The sequence below is a fragment of the Podarcis vaucheri genome (genome assembly GCF_965113315.1).
Source record: "Podarcis vaucheri genome assembly, chromosome: 4".
Taxonomy (NCBI): domain Eukaryota; kingdom Metazoa; phylum Chordata; class Lepidosauria; order Squamata; family Lacertidae; genus Podarcis; species Podarcis vaucheri.
In genome coordinates this window covers 98,705,890-98,733,074 of record NC_138762.1, presented here as the reverse complement: position 1 = coordinate 98,733,074, position 27,185 = coordinate 98,705,890, and the positions used below count along the sequence as shown (strand labels likewise).

Sequence of the window (27,185 nt, the reverse complement as noted above, 5' to 3'; positions counted from 1 at the left end):
AAGATCCCAGCCTCTCCATTCCCACTTGTTTATTGGCTGTGCCATTTTGGCTACAAAAGCAATAGCATTCTTTCCCTGAAGACTGGAAAGAGTGTTTACAAGCCTGAAGAGAGCACTGGTCGGAAGCTATAAATTCTGCATTCCAGGTGATAAGCGAGAAGTCTGTGGAACGGGAGGAGAGTGGAGCCTACCAGTTACCGAAAGCAGAAATGCAAAAAAAAAAAAAGAAGAAAAAAAAGAAAAAAAGAAAAAAAAGAAAAAACAGAAAAGAGAGAGAGAGCTGCATTTCGACATCAACAGCCTAGCCCAATTTCTCCTTAGCTTAGAAGCGGGTGACTGCAGTTCATGGTTAAAAAGAGATGTTATGTACTGAGTTGAATAGGATCCAAAAGGCAGCAGTCTGAGTGGTCCTAGAACAATGCAGCAGTCTGATTGGTCCACAGGAGCCACCCAGTCCAGCTCCAGGTGGATGTGAATCCGCAACCTGATTGGCCTACAGGTGAATCCCGGAATTAGCCAATCACGTGGGGCCCATTTATATACAACAATGTATATAAAGCAGACATTCTGGGGGAACTTCCATTCCTCCTCACCACTATGAGCTGAATAAAGAGCATGAAATCCACTCTCAACTCCGAGTATATTTCAAGAGACTTGAAGCACAATCCTAGGTTCAGACAATATGCTAAGCCAAACCTCACCTAGTTGCCACACTAACCTAAAAAGCCAGGGAGGGAGCAAAACAGCTGTGATCTCTTCTTCAGAAGATAGCACATGTATGCTAAGACTCGGTTTTGTTTTGTGTGGATGTGGGCAATGACAGCTATTAACCAAGTTGCCCTAGTGCATCTGCGACTACTTGGTAAACTGGGGAAATCCATTCCTGACAGTGATTTTTTTCTTTAAAAATGTTTAGGTGTACTCTCATTTTGACTCAAGAAAATCTCCATTTTATAGTTCAAATCGGGGGAAATAAATACAACAAATGGACAAAAGTACAAAGATTCACAAAATGTTTAGGGGTATGTGTACCTGTGTGTTCCGTTAGAAAAAAAGCACTGCAGCCAGATAATGAAGAGAATTTTAACACTCTCTTGCTGTCAGACATATGAAGAACAATGGTGGTTCTCCTTAGTTTGGGTAGAATAGATCGCAAAGGTCACAAATAAGTAAGGATGGATTAATAGGCACAAGAGAAGGGTAATGATTTTTCTTGGCCTCTATTCTGTACTGTACAAGAACCGAACTATTCAGGTTGAGCTCTTTAACCCCAAGGTAGCTTTTGCCAACACTGATGCATCAACCCTCCAAGTGGTAAGGCAGAGCATTTGTTCACATCCAGTAAATTTATAGATTCATGATCTAGATCCGTTACCTGGATTAGCCCTATCACCCTATCATGGACATAAAGTTTGTCCTCAGTGTGGAAGCATCTAATTGTAGAGATCCTGGATCCATAATTGTTATTTCAAAGGGTTGCAGGCAAGTAGCTTTATAACATTTTAATTTATTTCAAAAGTATTGCAAGTTATCAAAGAAGGAAATTATTGTTATTATTATTATTATTATTATTCATGTCATTTCTGTACTGTTTTATATTTTTAAGGGGGGGTAATCTCAAAGCAGTTTAAAACCTACATGAAAACAGCAGATAAAACAATTCAGAATAAAACATCACTGAAGTAAGTCAAATATAAAGTATACATTTAAATACAATTAACATTCATTCAAACATAATTAACAGGAAACTAAAATATTATCCTAAATGGTTTTTTTTAAAAAACACACACACACTACAGAGGAGGTCAACTGCAGAATTAACATTTAGGAGAGCAAAGTTAACAAAAAAATTACCTTAAACATTTCAAAAGAAAGCTTTACTAAGTGAAGTCAAATATAAAAGGCACATTTGAAACAACATAACTAGCAAAAAAATAAAATACTTGTGAAATACAACCACACCTACTCAAAATATTGAACTGGGCTGTGTAAGGTCTTGGATAGGAACTTCTGAAACTTCTTTCCAAACAGGATTTGATCCATCTGAGCAACTTGCTGCTCTTTTAGACCCAAGTATGCCATTCTGGTTGGGACGTGGGTGGCGCTGTGGGTTAAACCACAGAGCCTAGGACTTGCCGATCAGAAGGTCGGCGGTTCGAATCCCCGCGATGGGGTGAGCTCCCATTGCTCGGTCCCTGCTCCTGCCAACCTAGCAGTTCGAAAGCACGTCAAAGTGCAAGTAGATAAATAGGTACCGCTCCAGTGGGAAGGCAAATGGCGTTTCCATGTGCTGCTCTGGTTCGCCAGAAGTGGCTTAGTCATGCTGGCCACATGACCCGGAAGCTGTACGCTGGCTCCCTCGGCCAATAAAGCGAGATGAGCGCCGCAACCCCAGAGTTGGTCACGACTGGACCTAATGGTCAGGGGTCCCTTTACTTTACCTTTATGCCATTCTGGTGGCCTCTGCCTGGGGTTATCTCCTTGCCTGTTGCTGCTACTATTTTGTATTTGATGTTAACAGGCATTAGTGACCATGTACATATAAACATGGTTGATGTATACCAGGGGTGGCCAACTCCCAAGAGACTGCAATCTACTCACAGAATTAAAAACAGACAGTGATCTACCCCCCTTTTAGGGGTTCAGGTCAAAGTTGTTGAGCTTTTTTGCTTTTTTTAGGAAGGAGGAAAGACGGATTCTGTTTTACGAATGATAAGGAAAAAGACCCAGAGATTGACCATGATCTACCACGATCTACCAAAACCTCCTGGGGATCTACCAGTACATCGCGATCATAGAATCATAGAGTTGGAAGAGACCACAAGGGCCATCGAGTCCAACCCCCTGCCAAGCAGGAAACACCATCAGAGCACTCCTGACATATGGATGTCAAGCCTCTGCTTAAAGACCTCCAAAGAAGGAGACTCCACCACACTCCTTGGCAGCAAATTTCACTGTCGAACAGCTCTTACTGTCAGGAAGTTCTTTCTAATGTTTAGGTGGAATCTTCTTTCTTGTAGCGATCAACCTGTTGGACATCCCTGATGAATGCTAAGAAGCCTGGCAATGTTCTTGTTTATGTTTACTTAATATTATTTTTTATTAGTTTTCCAAATTATTACAGATCAGACCAAATTACTTTAATACAATTTCTTGGGGGGGGGACAGGTTCCTTGCTCCTGTTGCAAACATATGTCCATCACTTCCTCCTGAACTGAACAGGACAAAGGAAGATAGCCATTAACTCTCCCAACACACCAGGTCTGAGAACAACGTTTATGAAGGATTTGAAATGGATTTTGTATTTATGATAAATAACAGAGGTGCTGTATGTAAGGAAAGAATAAAGGTCAGCTGTGAGTATGGACTACAGTTAAACCTTGGTTGTCAAACGTAATCCATTCCAGAAGACCGTTTGACTTCTGAAATGTTCAACAATCGAGGCACGGCTTCTGATTGGCTGCAAGTGCTTCTTGCACTCAAGCGGAAGCTGCGTCGGACATTTGGGTTCCGAAAAACGTTCAAAAACCTGAGCATTTGTATTTCCGTGTTTTTGGCGTTCGGGAACCAAAACGTTTGAAAATGGAGCCATTTGAGAACCAAGGCTCAACTGTAACATCAAGAGAAGGATTAAGTGGATATTAACGAAGAGATGAAGTGGCTACAGGAGGAACTGTTTAGGTTTGATTTTGTGAGCGTTGAAGACCATAAGCAGCAGAAATGGCAGCGGCAGCAGCAACAAAGGGAGTAAAGAGCGGTGGCCAAGAAAACAGAGCTCATGCTAGCCTCCCAGCGGTCCCCCATTCCAAATCTCAAATGTCAATGACTCAAACAAGCATCCTAATCTAAGCATGTACCCCCCTTTACAAGTATCACGAAAGCCATATTTGTTCCCCATCTAACAAGATCCACACATACATATAGATACCCACCCTCTAGTTCCCTTTCACTTACTCTCTATTTTGAAGATGGTCAGGTGAGGTCTGCAATGAAAAGCACCCAGGGCATTTCCTGCACAATTCATCCAGAGACCCTGGAAGACCCACGTCGCTGTGATCACAGACGAAGCCCTGCTGGTCACTTTCCATTCGTTTGAGACCGTGGCTGCAATAATTGCTCCTATTCCACAAAAACAAAGGGCGAATGCTATAATCTGTACTCCGGACATGTTCCCGGGGTGAAATCTCCAGCGGCTTGTTCTTCCACAATGGTAAGAGGAACACACTTTTCGCTGTCTAGTACATTAGCAAATTACACAAGGGAACAAGTGTCAATGCAGATGCAAATTTTGTTTTTCTTCATGTCTGGCTAGCATCTGAAATCATGAGCCTCATGCTTTCAGGGTGCACCGTATTGGCTTAGCAATATTTAGCAATGGCAACAGATAGCAGTATTGACGTTATTAATTAGCAATTCCAGGAAGGCTAGTTTTTGAATATATATATATATATATTTCTCTTCTGGCATTCTGTCATATAAGTTAATGCTTAATTTTTAGTTAAGCTCAAACGCAAAACAACTCATTGCTAAAAAAAGAGAGAAAAAGTGCAGAGTCCAAGTTGCACAGTAGCACTTGACAATTATTTTAGCAAAAGGTCATGAAAGAAACTCAGGCATGCTTCAAGACTGGCTCCCTTCACCAGTCGTCGCCCCCCCCCCCGGTCTTTAAAGGAATTGCATAATTAAAATGAGTCCTGTCTTTAGCATATACACATCACAGTATCTGAAGGTACTCGCATTGCCTATTGATTTGTTTTACAGATGTATTGTGGCATCATCCAGATGTGAGTTATGCCAGGAACTTGTGAAATGACCAGGGCAAAGTGGTGGTTCTCTGCCGGCTTTCCATCTGTAAAATATGAGTATTATGGACCCACCTGACAGACTGCTAGAATTATAAAGCTGAATTATAAAGCTTTCTCCTCCTTAATCTCAGTGTTAATGGAGATCTGCCCTATGAGGTAAGCAAATCTTCTTGTGTTTTTGTCAATGTCAGCATCCATTTCCCCCTGTGCTTCACCATTAGCTCCAGTGATGAAGAATTCTGCCTAGGTACTGTAGCCCTATACCAGACTTCAATTCTCTGCTACTATAAAGAATGTCTGGGCACATACATACCCTGATGAATATGTATCACTTTTCTTTTGTATTAAGTTCTTTAAAATGGCACAGCACTTGATATAGTTCTTCCTTTCTCAGACATCTGCAAAACGTATTCTAATATACGGTATATATTGGGCAGTTCATTTTTCTGCTTTAGGCCTAGTAAGCGATGAGGTCTTTCAAAATCATCCTCAAAGAGACTTGGAAATCTGGGGAGATCTCCTTTGACTATTACGCCAGGAAGTGTCTCCTACCAAATCCTTCCTCATTTTCTCTAGTCTCCGAAAGACGAGTATTTCTATTTTCAGTTTCCTCTATCCAGAGTGAGGGCTTTGCGTTGCCAGGATTGGTGTTATGTGCTCCGACCGCCTTGTCCCTGCGAGGAACCTGGCTGGCTGAATTGTGCACAAGCCGCACTTTCAGAACTATCTTCAAAGGTAGCCCCATGCAAAACATATTGCAGTAATCTAATTTACAGGTTACTAGAGCTCAGGCAGCAGAAGTTAGGCTGTCCCTTGTCCAGATAGAGGCACAGCTGGGCCACCAGCCAAAGCTGATGAAAGACATTCCATGCCACTGAGGCCACCTGGACCTCAAGCGACAGTGATGGACCCAAGCTGCATACCTGCTCCTTCAGAGAGAGTGTAACCCCACCAAGAGCAGGCAACCTCCTATCCATCTGGTCCAGGAAACCACTAATGGTGCCTTATCTGAATTGAACACTCTATTGGCTCTCATCTGGTCCACTACCTAGTCAAGTCATCCTTCCAGCACATCCATTGCCACACCTGCAAAGGAGAAGTAGAGCTGGGTGTTACTAGCATATTGCTGACAACATCCTCAGTGTTTTCTTGTAGATGTTATGTGGTCTAAACCACCAAGCATCTTGGGTTTGTTGATCAGAAGGTTGGTGGTTCAAATCCCCAGGACAGAGTGAGCTCCCATTGCTCTGTTCTAGTTCCTGCCAACCTAGTAGTTCAAAAGCACGCCAGTGCAAGTAGATAAATAGGTACCACTGCTATGGGAAGGTAAACGGCGTTTCCGTGTGTTCTGGTTTCCATCATGGTGTTCCATTGCACCAGAAGCTGGCCACATGACCCGAAAAGCTGTCTGTGGACAAACGCCGGCTCCCTCGGCCTGAAAGCGAGATGAGCGCCGCAACCCCATAGTTGCCTTTGACTGGACTTAACTGTCCAGGGGTCCTTTGCCTTTTCTTAATATCACATGGACCCTGTAGAACCCCACACTGAAGACTCCATTTTAGAAAGATGCTCTTATGTACATTTTCAAAATTCTAATTCATTCATTCAGCCTTCATTGGCATAATAAAATTCTAATTCACAGTGGGTATAATTTTTCAGAGTTATGAAAGTTTTGTTTGAAATGTCACGATCAATATATGTATGTCCTGAACTGCTTAGTATAAATGAAGAGAACATTAAAAAAAACCTTTTAAATTGTGGTTACAATGCCACAGTGAGCCCTCTTGTTAAGAAAAGCCCTGTGGGACATCATGGGATGTCACTTAGAAAACAGATGCAGACAATTTTGCAGCAGTACACAAAGTTCTGTTCTCTAGATGCTCCATTTCCAGTAACATAGTGAAATTTCCCATGCCTACTGTATCTTCTAACTTTTGGACCATTTCAGTAATTTTAGATTGCATTGGGAGTAAAGCTGTAGATCAATCGGCCATTAGTTTGTACTGCAACTGTTTAAATTTACTTCCATGGTGGCAATAAGGTACACTTTTCCTTAGCACCTGTCATCATCATCATCATATTTCATTGTCACCTAAATATGCTAGACTTTGTACAGCACTACTTTTAAGGCAACCCAAGGGCGTGTCTGGCCGGCTGAAACCCTGAAAATTATATCCACACAAAGCTTGAGGGCAAAGCATGAGAATAGTAAAGTTAAGAAGATAGATCCTGATTGAATTGTCTGAATTCTCGACTAAATTGAGGTAGGCCTGATCTAGAAAGGCAATGCTTATATTCTTAAATTCCTCTCGTTTCCTGCCATTTAAACTACGTGTCATGCTAACATTTCCCCTGGAATTATTGAAGTTTTTGTTGTCGCTGCTTAAAAAAACCCCCAAACAGACACAGAGACTGCAGTATTAACCAAAAGACTAGTGAAGAGAAGGGCTTCCTAATCATTTTTCCTCCTGGGGTTTTCTTTCCAATCAAGAAGGCGAAAGATACATGTCTCTTTCCCCCCCTCGGGGTGGTGCACTGGTTGGCAGGGGGAGATGTGATTTGCTGCAAAAGAGGCAGAACAGCTGCATGAAGCCATTTCCACTGCTGTACATAAGCTGGGGTGGGGGCAGGGTGCACGCGAATCTGAGACCTGTGAGTTTATTCCTCACTGATTACAACCCTTAAAAGTTTTGAAGTGGGAGGAGGAGGAAGTTAATTAATAATTTTAAGTAATTTATTTCCAAGTTAAAAGCTAATGTGTTAATCTATTTGAACCTTCCTTTTGTAATCGTGCAGCACTGTAATGCGTGAATAACAACTTTATCCTGGTAGACAAATGGGCCTTTGGATTGTCAGGAGGCTGGCAGGTCACAGAGCTTTTGGTAATGATCTCTCTCGTATTACTGCCCAACCCTGTTAGTTTGCATAAGCTCCGTAGAAGAAGCAATAAGATGGACATGTGACGTGGACTTGGGCAGGCCAAGTGAAACACGGCAAGAAATCCTATTAGCCACAGCGACACGGGTGGCACTGTGGATTAAACCACAGAGCCTAGGACTTGCCAATCAGAAGGTCGGCGGTTTGAATCCCGTTGTTTGGTCCCTGCTCCTGCCAACCTAGCAGTTCAAAAGCACGTCAAAGTGCAAGTAGATAAATAGGTACCACTCCAGCGGGAAGGTAAACGGCGTTTCCGTGCGCTACTCTGGTTCGCCAGAAGTGGCTTAGTCATGCTGGCCACATGACCCGGAAGCTGTACGCCGGCTCCCTCGGCCAATAAAGCGAGATGAGCGTTGCAACCCAAGAGTTGGCCACGACTGGACCTGATGGTCAGGGGTCCCTTTACCTTTAAGGCCACAAAGAAACTTACCTGACCTTTTCAGGAATGAAACAGATTTTTAACCCTTGCTGGATCCAGGATCCCAGGAATTAGAAGGGACTCAGGCGTTGTACACACTAACCCCCTCCCCGCAACTCACAACGATATTGTAGAATCATAGAGTTGGAAGAGACCACAAGGGCCATCGAGTCCAACCCCCTGCCAAGCAGGAAACACCATCAGAGCACTCCTGACATATGGTTGTCAAGACTCTGCTTAAAGACCTCCAAAGAAGGAGACTCCACCACACTCCTTGGCAGCAAATTCCACTGTCGAACAGCTCTTACTGTCAGGAAGTTCTTCCTAATGTTTAGGTGGAATCTTCTTTCTTGTAGTTTGGATCCATTGCTCCGTGTCCGCTTCTCTGGAGCAACAGAAAACAACCTTTCTCCCTCCTCCATGTGACATCCTTTTATATATTTGAACATGGCTATCATATCACCCCTTAACCTCCTCTTCTCCAGGCTAAACATGCCCAGCTCCCTTAGCCGTTCCTCATAAGGCATCGTTTCCAGGCTTTATGCTTATGTCCAATCCGCTCCGATCTCATCACCATGTCTTAGAGGCTGAGGTCCCTTTGGCTCACCCCCCTTAAATATTTGAGAGGGCTGCTCCCCCAAAGTTGATGGACATTGTCATTCAAATGCTGTGCATCTTGCCATGTCTTGTGATCTATTATCCGGGATGGGGCTTACTTGTCCCCCTTCCCAATATTTTTTTCCAGGTTGGCACCCCAGCTCATCATGACGCAGAAGCAGTTGTGGAAAAGGTCTTTCACATGCAAGTCTCAGGTTTGGGCTGGGAATGTCTATATGAAATTCTTTTTTTTTTTTTTTTACAATCATATTTATTATTTTCCATACATAAACAACCGAAGAAAGAGCCAACAATAATAAAGAAAAAAGGATGAAACAGAAAAAGAATAAAGAAAAGAGAACATATAACATAAAATACATCAAATCACCACATAAATAAAAACTTAATTAATTAATCAAAATCCATCTTCATAAACATATTACTTGACTTCCTCAAATCTCTTCCATCTGAGTTTCTTAGTAATTATATATAGCAGTTTCCAATATCATTATTTTATAAAACCGTATCACAGTCATAGTCCTATTTCCTAACTTTTCTTATCGTACATTTTCTTATTTATTTATTTATTTATTTAATCCCAATTTAATCCTAGGCCTGATTGATTCTTTCAAGTGATTACTGGAAGAAATTTAAAGACTATTTGAATAAATATTGTAATATTAAATAGTCTTTAAATTTCTTCCAGTCTTCTTGGTATTCCTCTTCTTTCTGGTCGCGGATTCTCCTGGTGAGATCAGCCAGCTCCATAAATTCCATCATCTTCATCTTGGGGAATGTCTATATGAAATTCCGGAGATCTGTTGTCAATGCAGCTAAATTCTCTGCTAGTTGGACTAGCGATCTGTTCCACTATAAGTAAGAGTCTTATGTGCCAAAACCTTATGAGGTTTCAGAGCTGAATTAGTTTTCTAGTCTGCGCCAGGCAGATTTTGGTTCCTTCCCCCCATTGTTTTAATGCTTCAATAGTTCTTTATCTTTTAAGTTACAAAAGGTGATTGTACTGGGAACTCCTTTGTCAAAACTTCTTTCTCTCCCTGGGTCAGCAGGGAGCCACTTCCACTTGGCCAATTTTACAGATTAAACATTCCTGCATTGGTAACGATGGAAGCATCTGCAAATCTTTGGATCCAATTTTCCAACCGCTCCAAATGTCACAGCGCATTCTTCCTCGCATACTGAGAATCATCTCCCCATTTTCTTCATGCGCCAGTTGAATTGGAGCTTTCATATCCTCTGGGAACGAGAAATGTTGTTTTTGACTTCAGAAGGTCCTCTTGCCTTTTATGCCGCAGTCTAGAAAAGCTGATAGAAATTCACTTTCTTTCATAGCATGCCAACGTACTCCATCTACCTTGAAAGGTAAAGGTAAAGGTACCCCTGCCCGAACGGGCCAGTCTTGACAGACTCTGGGGTTTGTGCGCCCATCTCACTCAAGAGGCCGGGGGCCAGCGCTGTCCGGAGACACTTCCGGGTCACGTGGCCAGCGTGACAAAGCTGCATCTGGCGAGCCAGCGCAGCACACGGAACGCCGTTTACCTTCCCGCTGGTAAGCGGTACCTATTTATCTACTTGCACCCGGGGGTGCTTTCGAACTGCTAGGTTGGCAGGCGCTGGGACCGAGCAGCGGGAGCGCACCCCGCCGCGGGGATTCGAACCGCCGACCTTTTGATCGGCAAGCCCTAGGCGCTGAGGCTTTTACCCACAGCGCCACCCGCGTCCCTCCACAGCGCCACCCGCGTCCCTAGCGTCCCATCTACCTTAGTGGAAGGCAAAAGTGTGTGAGCAAAAATGGTAATGTATCAGTTGAAGAAATATTGTGGTTCTATTCCTGTGTTCGTGAAACCCAGAGGTGGCCTTTGTGGCACCCTATATAGATCAGTGTCTCCCAAATTTGGGTCTCCAGCTGTTTTGGACTACAACTCCCATCATCCCTAGCTAGCAGGATCAGTGGCCAGGGATGATGGGAACTGTAGTCCAAAATCAGCTGGAGACCTGTTTGGGAAACACTGCTCTAGATGCTGTTTAAATCTCAGCTTCCATCATCCCTATTAGCCATGTTGGCCGGGCTAATAGGGTCTGGATAATACCATGTTGGCTTTCCCTGATCTAACCATTATACTGCCTGCCTTTCTTTAAATATCTGGTAGCTAGGGGCAGCTACACTGGAATTACATGACAGCAAGAAAGCAGAAGTTAGTTTATATTCACCCCTGTTAAAAGTCATACTAGAGACTCAGCTACATTCGTTTTAAAAAACCCCAGTATATTGAATGTGTTATAAGCATGCAACACCAGGAGGCGCTGTAGAGCAGAAAAGTTTTCTGTGAGGTTTTACATAGTGTTGTTTTTTCCTTTTTTGTTATAGCGATGTAATTTCTGACTTATAGTGTTTTTTCCCCTGTGTGTAGATCCACCCCAGGACTGCCTCTGAATTAGAGTTGTGTTGGCCTAGCTAGACCACCCCTTGGTCCATGAGAAGGTTGAGCAATTCTCCTTTTAAAAAAAATCTGATGTTTTAACCTAATGCTCCTAGTGAGGAAGTCTGGTGACACATTTGGACATTTCTGTGGTGCAATTGCATTCTCCCCACGAGGATGAGCTGTAGCTCAGACTTTGAGCAGAGCAGTGAAGAACAGAGACAGAGCCTTGTAAGCACTGACTCTAGCATGCCTGTCAGGGAACTGCCATCGGCTCAGAGGCGAGGAATAGAAGGGCAGTTGTATTACAGAGAGCCTCCGAAAATCTTGCGAAGCAGTTCCTCTCCCGGGGAGGAGGAAAGTCCCACCTCTAGTGGGGAAGAGGCGCAAGGAACAGAGGATGCTGGTGCGAGCCTTAACACCGCTCCTGGGCAAGGAGGGAAACACGCCCTTGCCATTGCAGATCCTGCGCAGCAGCCTAAGGTGCAAAGAGGAAAGGAGAAGGTTGGGGGGTAACAAAACTCTTATGTTGGGGGAGGTCCTGGATTCTGCTAGCGATTGAGCCAGACATGAGCTTTGGAGCTCTTCACTGTAAATAGTCTGCACCAAAATAAAACCTGTAAAACACAGGTTTGGAGTCCTGCCTGGTTACTCTCAAGCAACCGCAACAGCCATCTGACAATGCCCAATAATTTTGCATTTTTACAATTTTTGTGTGTTTGAGAGAGAGAGCAAGTATTAGAACGATTCCTGGATTAGCCAACCTGTAACATATCCTTTCATAGTTAACATCTTTCATTTTAATACTCAAAATAATTAAGAGGTGGCATGCGAGAAGATTTAGAGGGTTCTACGAGATTAAGATCAACAATCTCAAAGAGGTGATTTTAAAAAGATGGCTGAAGTGTAGGAACATTTTGAAGGTATTGTTTTCTGCAGAATAATACTCTCAACGATCCAATGCCAACTTAATTGCTTTCCTTTGGGTTTTCCTTCCTGATATAATCGTACTTGAACTGTTATGAAGCCATCCACTGCACATCAAAAAGATGTGTGCTTCTAGGGATTAATATTGGTTACCTTCGGTTCTGCTCAGATCAACCTTTCATTTTGGATTCCTCAGAACTGCGGCAGGCCACACACTACCAGGGGGTTACACAATTTGATAACTTCACGTGAACCATTTACCTGAATGATACAGGGGCATTTCCAGGCTGTTGCTATTTTCGGCTGAGATTCAATCGCATCCTGTCAAATTCAGGCTGTGAAATCATAGTAGATTGGGAGGTCTTGCACAGCAAACCTGCTTCCTCAAAAGAGCAGACTCGAGAAACAATGGAGTCCATCTCTGGAGATAAAGTCAAACAGCTGTGTTAGTAGTGACCTGCCTTGCCTTGTGTGTAAGCCTGGGCATTGTGTATGGAGGTTCTAGGCTGCACAGATGAGAAGACCTCCTTTCGGCCTCATTGATGTGGTCCAAAGGAAAGCAGAGCAATATGTTTGGCACCAGTGTGGCTGGAGTTGCTGGTAGGAGATCTACAAGATGCCACCCAACTGCCTTAGGGACTCTTCTCTTGGTTTGTGTAGGGTTCACTCTTAGCCATTTCTTCTCCCAAAGATGTCCCATGAGGCAGCAGAGGTTTAGGGTCAGAGTTATATGGAACAACGGATTGGTTCAAAATTAGGAAAGGAGTACAACAAGGCTGTATATTGTCTCCCTGCTTATTTAACTCATATGCAGAATTCATCATGCGAAAGGCTGGACTGGATGAATCCCATGCCGGAATTAAGATTGCCGAAAGAAATATCAACAACCTCAGATATGCAGATGACACAACCTTGATGGCAGAAAGTGAGGAGGAATTAAAGAACCTCTTAATGAGGGTGAAATAGGAGAGTGCAAAATATGGGCTGAAGTTCAACATCAACAAAACTTAAGATCATGGCCACTGGTCCCATCACCTCCTGGCAAATAGAAGGGGAAGAAATGGAGGCAGTGAGAGATTTTACTTTCTTGGGCTCCATGATCACTGCAGATGGTGACAGCAGTCACGAAATTAAAAGACGCCTGCTTCTTGAAAGAAAAGCGATGACAAACCTAGATAGCATCTTAAATAGCAGAGACATCACCTTGCCGACAAAGGTCTATATAGTTAAAGCTATAGTTTTCCCAGTAGTGATGTATGGAAGTGAGAGCTGGACCATAAAGAAGGCTGATCGCCGAAGAATTAGTGCTTTTGAATTATGGTGCTGGAGGAGACTCTTGAGAGTCCCGTGGACTGCAAGAAGATCAAACCTATCCATTCTTAAGGAAATCAGCCCTGAGTGCTCACTTGAAGGACAGATCCTGAAGCTGAGGCTCCAATACTTTGGCCACCTCATGAGAAGAGAAGACTCCCTGGAAAAGACCCTGATGTTGGGAAAGATGGAGGGCACAAGGAGAAGAGGACGACAGAGGACGAGATGGCTGGACAGTGTTCTCGAAGCTACTAACATGAGTTTGACCAAACTGCGGGAGGCAGTGGAAGACAGGAGTGCCTGGTGTGCTTTGGTCCATGGGGTCACGAAGAGTCAGACACGACTAAACAACTAAACAACAACAAGAAGATGGGCTACCTTCCCAGGTTGATGAACCTTCACTTCCCTCTACGGCACATGTAGAAGCTGCCTTCTTGATCGTTAGACCTACTATTAGTCTTGTCTGCTCAATTCTCCGGAGCCTGTCTTTGAATGCAGGGGAAGGTCCTTAACTCACTGAAGTTTTGAGACCCATCAGCTACCCACTCCTGGTTTGGCCGGCCGGTCGAAGCCGTTTCCCAGGGTGCAGCCGGCGTCACATGCTGACAGCTTCTAGGAGCCACAGGTGAGATCTGAGTGCAGGGTGGGGACCAAAGGTGGACAAACTACCCCAGAAGATGCAATATGTGTTGTCCCACCAGAGATGCTATCCTTCCCCTAACATCCCGTGCAATGTAGGGCCTGTGATATGTCTGTAGTCAGCAACAGGTCAGCCCCCCCCCAGCGATTAAAGCCATGGGAATGTTCATGACACCACCCCCTTCACTGCAAAAAGCAAAAATTTCCATTGCAATTACAGCAGCTGAAAAGTCGGCATTTATATCCTAGCAACAAACCGGCAGCCCCAATGGAACTGGAAGCCTCCATAATGTTCTCAAACCTGCTTCTGTTGAACCTTTAATTGAAGAAGAAGAATCTTTATCTGCATCAGCCACTAGCCATAACAATAAAATAAAATAAAATGTACTGAAGAAAGCAGTAAAAACTAAACTACATTTGGGGGTTTTACATCAATAATCAAATAATAGATCTTATTCTAATTGCCCCTGCTAAAAACCTTGCAGGTTTTGCTGTCATCGAATCATCTTGATTTGCTAAAAGAAAGGACACAGAGGCAATGGTTGAGCAACCCAGCATGGACAGTAATAGAGGGGTAATGACCTCGCTCCTCAAATCTTTATAAAGAGTGCAAGCCAGAAACATATGAGCCACTGACTCAATACTGCCATCTTCACATGGACATACGGTAACTGTTTTTCCAGTGGATTTTTTTGAAATCGACCCTCAAGTCCAGCAGAAGGCAGCATATTCAATCTTGCGAAAGTGAAAGAGCGCCTGTATTTTGGATCATTCTGCTATTCTATCATATAGGTGCTGTCTAAGTACAGTGGTAAAAAGTAAAGGTAAAGGGACCCCTGACCATTAGGTCCAGTTGTGGCCGACTCTGGGGTTGCGGCACTCATCTTGCTTTATTGGCCGAGGGAGCCGGCGTACAGCTTCTGGGTCATGTGGCCAGCATGACAAAGCCGCTTCTGGCAAACCAGAGCAGTGCACAGAAACGCCGTTTACCTTCATGCTGGAGTGGTACCTATTTATCTACTTGTACTTTGACATGCTTCTGAACGATTTTTAAAAGAAAAGTTGTTCAGAGGTCGAGGGCTAATTCTGTTTCCGATGATAAAAACCCATCTGTTTCCACCGATAAACCTTTCAGGGGATCGTTTGCAACAGTTTGGCAGCGTTTTTGAGTGAATTTCAGAATGATAGATTTTTGCTGAAATTGTGACCGCGCGGCTTAGGGATTTTTCAAAGAAAAGTTGTTCAGAGGTCGAGGGCTAATTCTGTTTCCAATGATAAAAACCTATCTGTTTCCACCGAAAAAGCTTTCAGGGGATCGTTTGCAACAGTTTGGCAGCATTTTTGAGTGAATTGCAGAAGGTCAGATTTTTTTTTTTTATAAAATTTTTTATTGGATTTTCACATTTTATATAGACAAAGACAAAAACACAAAAGACACAAAAGGAAACAAACAGAAAAATAAAACAACAAACATATATAGTTTCCAAAAAACTTATTTTCTAACCCTGGTCATTGACTTCCCCCCACCCCCTCCCTTGCATCCCTATTCCCAAATTTATATCAGCAAATTGGCATTTCCTTATCCATCTTAATATTAGTCCTTTATATAAAAAGAAGCAAAATTAAATTTTTTCTAAGTTGGACCTCAGTTCCCTTCCATCGATTTCCCATTTTGTCTTAAATAATAATCTTGTTAGCTAGATCCCATGGTCTTAAGTGTTGTTAAAACTAGATTCTTCCCTCCCTCCCTTCCCCGGTTTGTGTCCCTTCCGAAAACATGTCCAAAATAACAGTTCTTAGCCCGGGTTCCTCACGTCCGAGGCTCTCAAGTCTCTTTCAGTCCCTCTCCGCCGGCCTAGTTGGCAATCCTTTATGTCGGTCTTCACGTCTCGAAAGAGTTCTTTCACAGTCAGTCCAAAATCTCTTCCCATATTTGCAAGCAGCTGCTGAGGAATTTCCACAAGGCATGAATTTTGAACATAATCAAAGTCAGAGTCTATGTGGAGGCCCCAATTATATTTCTTTATTTTAAATTCCTTGATTTCATAGATTCCCAGGGCCTCCACTTTCATCTTCTGGATCTTTCGTAGATTTGTAGTAGGTTCAGTCCAATAGTCTCCTTGTTTATATTCCACAGATGTCAGCTTCTGGACAATATTTTCCCATTTCAGTTCTTCTCTTTCTTGTTTTGTCTTCTCCTCTTCTTTGGTTATCATTTCCGGCTCAGCTGTGGATTCTTTCTCAGCCAGGTTCTCATTACATTGAACAGAACTACTTGTTTCAGGATTCAAGGTCATCAATTGTTCACTCATAGCCGTAGTCTGTTCCTGTAAGATTCCAACCAAATAAAACATCCTTTCGATTTCTCCCAGTATCTTTCCATCCACAGCCATTGTAATTCCACAGATTTCCCCCTAGAGGGAATCTGGTTACTTAGTGTTCTTTTCTCCAACAGTCCTCTGTCTTATTATTGATTCTTTGTTTCCAACAATTTTAGTTCAATTGTAACTCCTTTTAATCCAGAGGGGTCTTGAGTAGCAATTTTTCTACTATTAACAGTCCGTTTGACAGCTTTGACAGCTGTCAAACTCTGCTCTTCTTATACAAGCTCCAAAATAGGACACTCCCGGGCCCGGGAGGGGGGGTTGTTTACAACAGAAATATACCCCTTCCAACACTCCTCTCTCCTGCTCACAAAATTCTTTTTCCAAATCTTGGAAGTTACTGTCTTTTTAAACTCACCCTTTACAGGGTAGGCACTCCAGCTTAGTTCTTTTATCGTTGCTCTGGATCGTCTGCAAGGGGGGGGGGTGCAGACTTCCTTTTAACACATCCCCTGATCGTCTCAAATTCAATAGGTGAAATTCTTAGAATCCAAATTCAATTAACTCATGGGTTCTTTTTCTCAGCCGAATTTCAAGGAAGGAAGTCAGCGCTCTCCGGTCATGGCTCGCGGCTTCGCTCAACAGAGGTAGCGATGGACTCTTGGTGCCACGCCACCCCCCGTATCCCCTCCGCAGCCTTTAAAAAGGCTCTTTGCGAATCAGGGGGGGCGCTTAAGGCACCCACCGAGTCTTCAGTCCGCAGGCTTCCGCGCCTGCGGTTTTAAGGGTCCCCGTGTCGCCGGCACGGCAAAGACCCGTCCCCCGCTGAGCCGATTCCCTCCGGAGCTCGGAGGGAATCCGCCATTCCCAGATCGCGCCAACCCCGGAAGTCGCAGAAGGTCAGATTTTTGCTGAAATTCTGACCGCGCGGCTTAGGGATTTTTCAAAGAAAAGTTGTTCAGAGGTCGAGGGCTAATTCTGTTTCCAATGATAAAAACCTATCTGTTTCCACCGAAAAAGCTTTCAGGGGATCGTTTGCAACAGTCTGGCAACATTTTTGAGTGAATTTCAGAATGTCAGATTTTTGCTGAAATTGTGACCACGCGGCTTAGGGATTTTTCAAAGAAAAGTTGTTCAGAGGTCGAGGGCTAATTCTGTTTCCGATGATAAAAACCCATCTGTTTCCACCAAAAAAGCTTTCAGGGGATCGTTTGCAACAGTCTGGCAGCATTTTTGAGTGAATTGCAGAATGTCAGATTTTTGCTGAAATTCTGACCGCGCGGCTTAGGGATATTTCAAAGAAAAGTTGTTCAGAGGTCGAGGGCTAATTCTGTTTCCGATGATAAAAACCCATCTGTTTCCACCGAAAAAGCTTTCAGGGTATCGTTTGCAACAGTTTGGCAGCGTTTTTGAGTGAATTGCAGAATGTCAGATTTTTGCTGAAATTGTGACCGCGCGGCTTAGGGTTTTTTCAAAGAAAGGTTGTTCAGAGGTCGAGTGCTAATTCTGTTTCCAATGATAAAAACCTATCTGTTTCCACCAAAAAAGCTTTCAGGGTATCGTTTGCAACAGTCTGGCAGCATTTTTGAGTGAATTGCAGAAGGTCAGATTTTTGCTGAAATTGTGACCGCGCGGCTTAGGGATTTTTCAAAGAAAAGTTGTTCAGAGGTCGAGGGCTAATTCTGTTTCCAATGATAAAAACCTATCTGTTTCCACCGAAAAAGCTTTCAGGGGATCGTTTGCAACAGTCTGGCAGCATTTTTGAGTGAATTGCAGAATGTCAGATTTTTGCTGAAATTCTGACTGCGCGGCTTAGGGATTTTTCAAAGAAAAGTTGTTCAGAGGTCGAGGGCTAATTCTGTTTCCGATGATAAAAACCCATCTGTTTCCACCGAAAAACCTTTCAGGGGATCGTTTGCAACAGTTTGGCAGCATTTTTGTGTGAATTTCAGAATGACAGATTTTTGCTGAAATTGTGACCTCGCGGCTTAGGGATTTTTCAAAGAAAAGTTGTTCAGAGGTTGAGGGCTAATTCTCTTTCCGATGATAAAAACCCATCTGTTTCCACCGAAAAAGTTTTCAGGGGATCGTTTGCAACAGTTTGGCAGCATTTTTGAGTGAATTGCAGAAGGTCAGATTTTTGCTGAAATTGTGACCGCGCGGCTTAGGGTTTTTTCAAGAAAAGGTTGTTCAGAGATTGAGGGCTAATTCTGTTTCCCATGATAAAAACCCATCTGTTTCCACCGAAAAAGCTTTCAGGCGATCGATTGCAACAGTTTGGCACCATTTCTGAGTGAATTTCAGAATGTCAGATTTTTGCTGAAATTCTGACCGCGCGGCTTAGGGATTTTTCAAAGAAAAGTTGTTCAGAGGTCGAGGGCTAATTCTGTTTCCGATGATAAAAACCCATCTGTTTCCACCGAAAAACCTTTCAGGGGATCGTTTGCAACAGTTTGGCAGCATTTTTGTGTGAATTTAGGAATGACAGATTTTTGCTGAAATTGTGACCTCGCGGCTTAGGGATTTTTCAAAGAAAAGTTGTTCAGAGGTTGAGGGCTAATTCTCTTTCCGATGATAAAAACCCATCTGTTTCCACTGAAAAAGTTTTCAGGGGATCGTTTGCAACAGTTTGGCAGCATTTTTGAGTGAATTGCAGAAGGTCAGATTTTTGCTGAAATTGAGACCGCGCGGCTTAGGGATTTTTCAAATAAAAGTTGTTCAGAGGTCGAGGGCTAATTCTGTTTTCGATGATAAAAACCTATCTGTTTCCTCCCGAAAACCTTTCAGGGGATCGTTTGCAACAGTTTGGCACCATTTCTGAGTGAATTTCAAAATGTCCGATTTTTGCTGAAATTGTGACCGCGCGGCTTAGGGTATTTAAAAAAAAAAGTTGTTCATAGGTCGAGGGCTAATTCTGTTTCCGATGATAAAAACCCATCTGTTTCCACCAAAAAATCTTTCAGGGGATCGTTTGCAACAGTTTGGCACCATTTCTGAGTGAATTTCAGAATGTCAGATTTTTGCTGAAATTGTGACCGCGCGGCTTAGGGTATTTTCAAAAAAAAGTTGTTCAGACGTCGAGGGCTAATTCTGTTTTCGATGATAAAAACCTATCTGTTTCCTCCCGAAAACCTTACAGGCGATCGTTTGCAACAGTTTGGCACCATTTCTGAGTGAATTTCAGAATGTCAGATTTTTGCTGAAATTGTGACCGCGCGGCTTAGGGTTTTTTGAAAAAAAAGTTGTTCAGAGGTCAAGGGCTAATTCTGTTTTTGATGATAAAAACCCATCTGTTTCCACCGAAAAAGCTTTCAGGGTATCGTTTGCAACAGTTTGGCAGCGTTTTTGAGTGAATTGCAGAATGTCAGATTTTTGCTGAAATTGTGACCGCGCGGCTTAGGGTTTTTTCAAAGAAAAGTTGTTCAGAGGTCGAGTGCTAATTCTGTTTCCAATGATAAAAACCTATCTGTTTCCACCAAAAAAGCTTTCAGGGTATCGTTTGCAACAGTCTGGCAGCATTTTTGAGTGAATTGCAGAAGGTCAGATTTTTGCTGAAATTGTGGCCGCGCGGCTTAGGGATTTTTCAAAGAAAAGTTGTTCAGAGGTCGAGGGCTAATTCTGTTTCCAATGATAAAAACCTATCTGTTTCCACCGAAAAAGCTTTCAGGGGATCGTTTGCAACAGTCTGGCAGCATTTTTGAGTGAATTGCAGAATGTCAGATTTTTGCTGAAATTCTGACTGCGCGGCTTAGGGATTTTTCAAAGAAAAGTTGTTCAGAGGTCGAGGGCTAATTCTGTTTCCGATGATAAAAACCCATCTGTTTCCACCGAAAAACCTTTCAGGGGATCGTTTGCAACAGTTTGGCAGCATTTTTGTGTGAATTTCAGAATGACAGATTTTTGCTGAAATTGTGACCTCGCGGCTTAGGGATTTTTCAAAGAAAAGTTGTTCAGAGGTTGAGGGCAAATTCTTTTTCCGATGATAAAAACCCATCTGTTTCCACCGAAAAAGTTTTCAGGGGATCGTTTGCAACAGTTTGGCAGCATTTTTGAGTGAATTGCAGAAGGTCAGATTTTTGCTGAAATTGTGACCGCGCGGCTTAGGGTTTTTTCAAAAAAAAGTTGTTCAGAGATTGAGGGCTAATTCTGTTTCCCATGATAAAAACCCATCTGTTTCCACCGAAAAAGCTTTCAGGCGATCGATTGCAACAGTTTGGCACCATTTCTGAGTGAATTTCAGAATGTCAGATTTTTGCTGAAATTCTGACCGCGCGGCTTAGGGATTTTTCAAAGAAAAGTTGTTCAGAGGTCGAGGGCAAATTCTGTTTCCGATGATAAAAACCCATCTGTTTCCACCGAAAAACCTTTCAGGGGATCGTTTGCAACAGTTTGGCAGCATTTTTGTGTGAATTTAGGAATGACAGATTTTTGCTGAAATTGTGACCTCGCGGCTTAGGGATTTTTCAAAGAAAAGTTGTTCAGAGGTTGAGGGCTAATTCTCTTTCCGATGATAAAAACCCATCTGTTTCCACCGAAAAAGTTTTCAGGGGATCGTTTGCAACAGTTTGGCAGCATTTTTGAGTGAATTGCAGAAGGTCAGATTTTTGCTGAAATTGAGACCGCGCGGCTTAGGGATTTTTCAAATAAAAGTTGTTCAGAGGTCGAGGGCTAATTCTGTTTTCGATGATAAAAACCTATCTGTTTCCTCCCGAAAACCTTTCAGGGGATCGTTTGCAACAGTTTGGCACCATTTCTGAGTGAATTTCAGAATGTCAGATTTTTGCTGAAATTGTGACCGCGCGGCTTAGGGTTTTTTGAAAAAAAAGTTGTTCAGAGGTCGAGGGCTAATTCTGTTTTTGATGATAAAAACCTATCTGTTTCCTCCCGAAAACCTTACAGGCGATCGTTTGCAACAGTTTGGCACCATTTCTGAGTGAATTTCAAAATGTCCGATTTTTGCTGAAATTGTGACCGCGCGGCTTAGGGTATTTAAAAAAAAAAGTTGTTCATAGGTCGAGGGCTAATTCTGTTTCCGATGATAAAAACCCATCTGTTTCCACCAAAAAATCTTTCAGGGGATCGTTTGCAACAGTTTGGCACCATTTCTGAGTGAATTTCAGAATGTCAGATTTTTGCTGAAATTGTGACCGCGCGGCTTAGGGTTTTTTCAAAAAAAAGTTGTTCAGACGTCGAGGGCTAATTCTGTTTTCGATGATAAAAACCTATCTGTTTCCTCCCGAAAACCTTACAGGCGATCGTTTGCAACAGTTTGGCACCATTTCTGAGTGAATTTCAGAATGTCAGATTTTTGCTGAAATTGTGACCGCGCGGCTTAGGGTTTTTTGAAAAAAAAGTTGTTCAGAGGTCAAGGGCTAATTCTGTTTTTGATGATAAAAACCTATCTGTTTCCTCCCGAAAACCTTACAGGCGTTCGTTTGCAACAGTTTGGCACCATTTCTGAGTGAATTTCAAAATGCCCGATTTTTGCTGAAATTGTGACCGCGCGGCTTAGGGTTTTTTCAAAAAAAAGTTGTTCAGAGGTCGAGGGCTAATTCTGTTTCCGATGATAAAAACCCATCTGTTTCCACCGATAAACCTTTCAGGGGATCGTTTGCAACAGTTTGGCAGCGTTTTTGAGTGAATTTCAGAATGATAGATTTTTGCTGAAATTGTGACCGCGCGGCTTAGGGATTTTTCAAAGAAAAGTTGTTCAGAGGTCGAGGGCTAATTCTGTTTCCAATGATAAAAACCTATCTGTTTCCACCGAAAAAGCTTTCAGGGGATCGTTTGCAACAGTTTGGCAGCATTTTTGAGTGAATTGCAGAAGGTCAGATTTTTTTTTTTTATAAAATTTTTTATTGGATTTTCACATTTTATATAGACAAAGACAAAAACACAAAAGACACAAAAGGAAACAAACAGAAAAATAAAACAACAAACATATATAGTTTCCAAAAAACTTATTTTCTAACCCTGGTCATTGACTTCCCCCCACCCCCTCCCTTGCATCCCTATTCCCAAATTTATATCAGCAAATTGGCATTTCCTTATCCATCTTAATATTAGTCCTTTATATAAAAAGAAGCAAAATTAAATTTTTTCTAAGTTGGACCTCAGTTCCCTTCCATCGATTTCCCATTTTGTCTTAAATAATAATCTTGTTAGCTAGATCCCATGGTCTTAAGTGTTGTTAAAACTAGATTCTTCCCTCCCTCCCTTCCCCGGTTTGTGTCCCTTCCGAAAACATGTCCAAAATAACAGTTCTTAGCCCGGGTTCCTCACGTCCGAGGCTCTCAAGTCTCTTTCAGTCCCTCTCTGCCGGCCTAGTTGGCAATCCTTTATGTCGGTCTTCACGTCTCGAAAGAGTTCTTTCACAGTCAGTCCAAAATCTCTTCCCATATTTGCAAGCAGCTGCTGAGGAATTTCCACAAGGCATGAATTTTGAACATAATCAAAGTCAGAGTCTATGTGGAGGCCCCAATTATATTTCTTTATTTTAAATTCCTTGATTTCATAGATTCCCAGGGCCTCCACTTTCATCTTCTGGATCTTTCGTAGATTTGTAGTAGGTTCAGTCCAATAGTCTCCTTGTTTATATTCCACAGATGTCAGCTTCTGGACAATATTTTCCCATTTCAGTTCTTCTCTTTCTTGTTTTGTCTTCTCCTCTTCTTTGGTTATCATTTCCGGCTCAGCTGTGGATTCTTTCTCAGCCAGGTTCTCATTACATTGAACAGAACTACTTGTTTCAGGATTCAAGGTCATCAATTGTTCACTCATAGCCGTAGTCTGTTCCTGTAAGATTCCAACCAAATAAAACATCCTTTCGATTTCTCCCAGTATCTTTCCATCCACAGCCATTGTAATTCCACAGATTTCCCCCTAGAGGGAATCTGGTTACTTAGTGTTCTTTTCTCCAACAGTCCTCTGTCTTATTATTGATTCTTTGTTTCCAACAATTTTAGTTCAATTGTAACTCCTTTTAATCCAGAGGGGTCTTGAGTAGCAATTTTTCTACTATTAACAGTCCGTTTGACAGCTTTGACAGCTGTCAAACTCTGCTCTTCTTATACAAGCTTCAAAATAGGACACTCCCGGGCCCGGGAGGGGGGGTTGTTTACAACAGAAATATACCCCTTCCAACACTCCTCTCTCCTGCTCACAAAATTCTTTTTCCAAATCTTGGAAGTTACTGTCTGTTTAAACTCACCCTTTACAGGGTAGGCACTCCAGCTTAGTTCTTTTATCGTTGCTCTGGATCGTCTGCAAGGGGGGGGGGGTGCAGACTTCCTTTTAACACATCCCCCGATCGTCTCAAATTCAATAGGTGAAATTCTTAGAATCCAAATTCAATTAACTCATGGGTTCTTTTTCTCAGCCGAATTTCAAGGAAGGAAGTCAGCGCTCTCCGGTCATGGCTCGCGGCTTCGCTCAACAGAGGTAGCGATGGACTCTTGGTGCCACGCCACCCCCGTATCCCCTCCGCAGCCTTTAAAAAGGCTCTTTGCGAATCAGGGGGGGCGCTTAAGGCACCCACCGAGTCTTCAGTCCGCAGGCTTCCGCGCCTGCGGTTTTAAGGGTCCCCGTGTCGCCGGCACGGCAAAGACCCGTCCCCCGCTGAGCCGATTCCCTCCGGAGCTCGGAGGGAATCCGCCATTCCCAGATCGCGCCAGCCCCGGAAGTCGCAGAAGGTCAGATTTTTGCTGAAATTCTGACCGCGCGGCTTAGGGATTTTTCAAAGAAAAGTTGTTCAGAGGTCGAGGGCTAATTCTGTTTCCAATGATAAAAACCTATCTGTTTCCACCGAAAAAGCTTTCAGGGGATCGTTTGCAACAGTCTGGCAACATTTTTGAGTGAATTTCAGAATGTCAGATTTTTGCTGAAATTGTGACCGCGCGGCTTAGGGATTTTTCAAAGAAAAGTTGTTCAGAGGTCGAGGGCTAATTCTGTTTCCGATGATAAAAACCCATCTGTTTCCACCAAAAAAGCTTTCAGGGGATCGTTTGCAACAGTCTGGCAGCATTTTTGAGTGAATTGCAGAATGTCAGATTTTTGCTGAAATTCTGACCGCGCGGCTTAGGGATATTTCAAAGAAAAGTTGTTCATAGGTCGAGGGCTAATTCTGTTTCCGATGATAAAAACCCATCTGTTTCCACCGAAAAAGCTTTCAGGGTATCGTTTGCAACAGTTTGGCAGCGTTTTTGAGTGAATTGCAGAATGTCAGATTTTTGCTGAAATTGTGACCGCGCGGCTTAGGGTTTTTTCAAAGAAAAGTTGTTCAGAGGTCGAGTGCTAATTCTGTTTCCAATGATAAAAACCTATCTGTTTCCACCAAAAAAGCTTCCAGGGTATCGTTTGCAACAGTCTGGCAGCATTTTTGAGTGAATTGCAGAAGGTCAGATTTTTGCTGAAATTGTGACCGCGCGGCTTAGGGATTTTTCAAAGAAAAGTTGTTCAGAGGTCGAGGGCTAATTCTGTTTCCAATGATAAAAACCTATCTGTTTCCACCGAAAAAGCTTTCAGGGGATCGTTTGCAACAGTCTGGCAGCATTTTTGAGTGAATTGCAGAATGTCAGATTTTTGCTGAAATTCTGACTGCGCGGCTTAGGGATTTTTCAAAGAAAAGTTGTTCAGAGGTCGAGGGCTAATTCTGTTTCCGATGATAAAAACCCATCTGTTTCCACCGAAAAACCTTTCAGGGGATCGTTTGCAACAGTTTGGCAGCATTTTTGTGTGAATTTCAGAATGACAGATTTTTGCTGAAATTGTGACCTCGCGGCTTAGGGATTTTTCAAAGAAAAGTTGTTCAGAGGTTGAGGGCTAATTCTCTTTCCGATGATAAAAACCCATCTGTTTCCACCGAAAAAGTTTTCAGGGGATCGTTTGCAACAGTTTGGCAGCATTTTTGAGTGAATTGCAGAAGGTCAGATTTTTGCTGAAATTGTGACCGCGCGGCTTAGGGTTTTTTCAAAAAAAAGTTGTTCAGAGATTGAGGGCTAATTCTGTTTCCCATGATAAAAACCCATCTGTTTCCACCGAAAAAGCTTTCAGGCGATCGATTGCAACAGTTTGGCACCATTTCTGAGTGAATTTCAGAATGTCAGATTTTTGCTGAAATTCTGACCGCGCGGCTTAGGGATTTTTCAAAGAAAAGTTGTTCAGAGGTCGAGGGCAAATTCTGTTTCCGATGATAAAAACCCATCTGTTTCCACCGAAAAACCTTTCAGGGGATCGTTTGCAACAGTTTGGCAGCATTTTTGTGTGAATTTAGGAATGACAGATTTTTGCTGAAATTGTGACCTCGCGGCTTAGGGATTTTTCAAAGAAAAGTTGTTCAGAGGTTGAGGGCTAATTCTCTTTCCGATGATAAAAACCCATCTGTTTCCACCGAAAAAGTTTTCAGGGGATTGTTTGCAACAGTTTGGCAGCATTTTTGAGTGAATTGCAGAAGGTCAGATTTTTGCTGAAATTGAGACCGCGCGGCTTAGGGATTTTTCAAATAAAAGTTGTTCAGAGGTCGAGGGCTAATTCTGTTTTTGATGATAAAAACCTATCTGTTTCCTCCCGAAAACCTTTCAGGGGATCGTTTGCAACAGTTTGGCACCATTTCTGAGTGAATTTCAGAATGTCAGATTTTTGCTGAAATTGTGACCGCGCGGCTTAGGGTTTTTTGAAAAAAAAGTTGTTCAGAGGTCGAGGGCTAATTCTGTTTTTGATGATAAAAACCAATCTGTTTCCTCACGAAAACCTTACAGGCGATCGTTTGCAACAGTTTGGCACCATTTCTGAGTGGATTTCAAAATGTCCGATTTTTGCTGAAATTGTGACCGCGCGGCTTAGGGTATTTAAAAAAAAAAGTTGTTCATAGGTCGAGGGCTAATTCTGTTTCCGATGATAAAAACCCATCTGTTTCCACCAAAAAATCTTTCAGGGGATCGTTTGCAACAGTTTGGCACCATTTCTGAGTGAATTTCAGAATGTCAGATTTTTGCTGAAATTGTGACCGCGCGGCTTAGGGTTTTTTCAAAAAAAAGTTGTTCAGACGTCGAGGGCTAATTCTGTTTTCGATGATAAAAACCTATCTGTTTCCTCCCGAAAACCTTACAGGCGATCGTTTGCAACAGTTTGGCACCATTTCTGAGTGAATTTCAGAATGTCAGATTTTTGCTGAAATTGTTACCGCGCGGCTTAGGGTTTTTTGAAAAAAAAGTTGTTCAGAGGTCAAGGGCTAATTCTGTTTTTGATGATAAAAACCTATCTGTTTCCTCCCGAAAACCTTACAGGCGATCGTTTGCAACAGTTTGGCACCATTTCTGAGTGAATTTCAAAATGTCCGATTTTTGCTGAAATTGTGTCCGCGCGGCTTAGGGTTTTTTCAAAAAAAAGTTGTTCAGACGTCGAGGGCTAATTCTGTTTTCGATGATAAAAACCTATCTATTTCCTCCCGAAAACCTTTCAGGCGATCGTTTGCAACAGTTTGGCACCATTTCTGAGTGAATTTCAGAATGTCAGATTTTTGCTGAAATTGTGACCGCGCGGCTTAGGGATTTTTCAAATAAAAGTTGTTCAGACGTCGAGGGCTAATTCTGTTTTCGATGATAAAAACCTATCTGTTTCCCCCCGAAAACCTTTCAGGGGATCATTTGCAACAGTTTGGCACCATTTTTGTGTGAATTTCAGAATGACAGATTTTTGCTGAAATTGTGACCTCGTGGCTTAGGGATTTTTCAAAGAAAGGTTGTTCAGAGGTTGAGGGCTAATTCTCTTTCCGATGATAAAAACCCATCTG

General features: G+C 42.7%; 1 protein-coding gene and 1 long non-coding RNA gene across 3 annotated transcripts in view; one reads left to right on the top strand and one right to left on the bottom strand.

Annotated features, from left to right (window-relative positions):
• CLDN10 (claudin 10) overlaps positions 1-27,185 on the bottom strand; it is an 839,961-nt gene that overhangs the window by 61,277 nt on the left and 751,499 nt on the right. Inside the window, exon 2 of one of the 2 annotated variants that reach the window (XM_082218878.1) lies at positions 3,955-4,119. In XM_082218878.1, coding sequence (XP_082075004.1) covers positions 3,955-4,119 — 165 coding nt within the window. Of the gene's footprint in view, positions 1-3,954; positions 4,381-27,185 lie in introns of those variants that run through there. The other variant, XM_082218877.1, reaches the window with a different exon arrangement.
• On the top strand, positions 3,065-7,788 carry LOC309530234. The gene is made up of 3 exons (XR_014218710.1): positions 3,065-3,818; positions 4,762-4,961; positions 7,602-7,788. It is a non-coding gene; the product is annotated as an uncharacterized lncRNA (long non-coding RNA).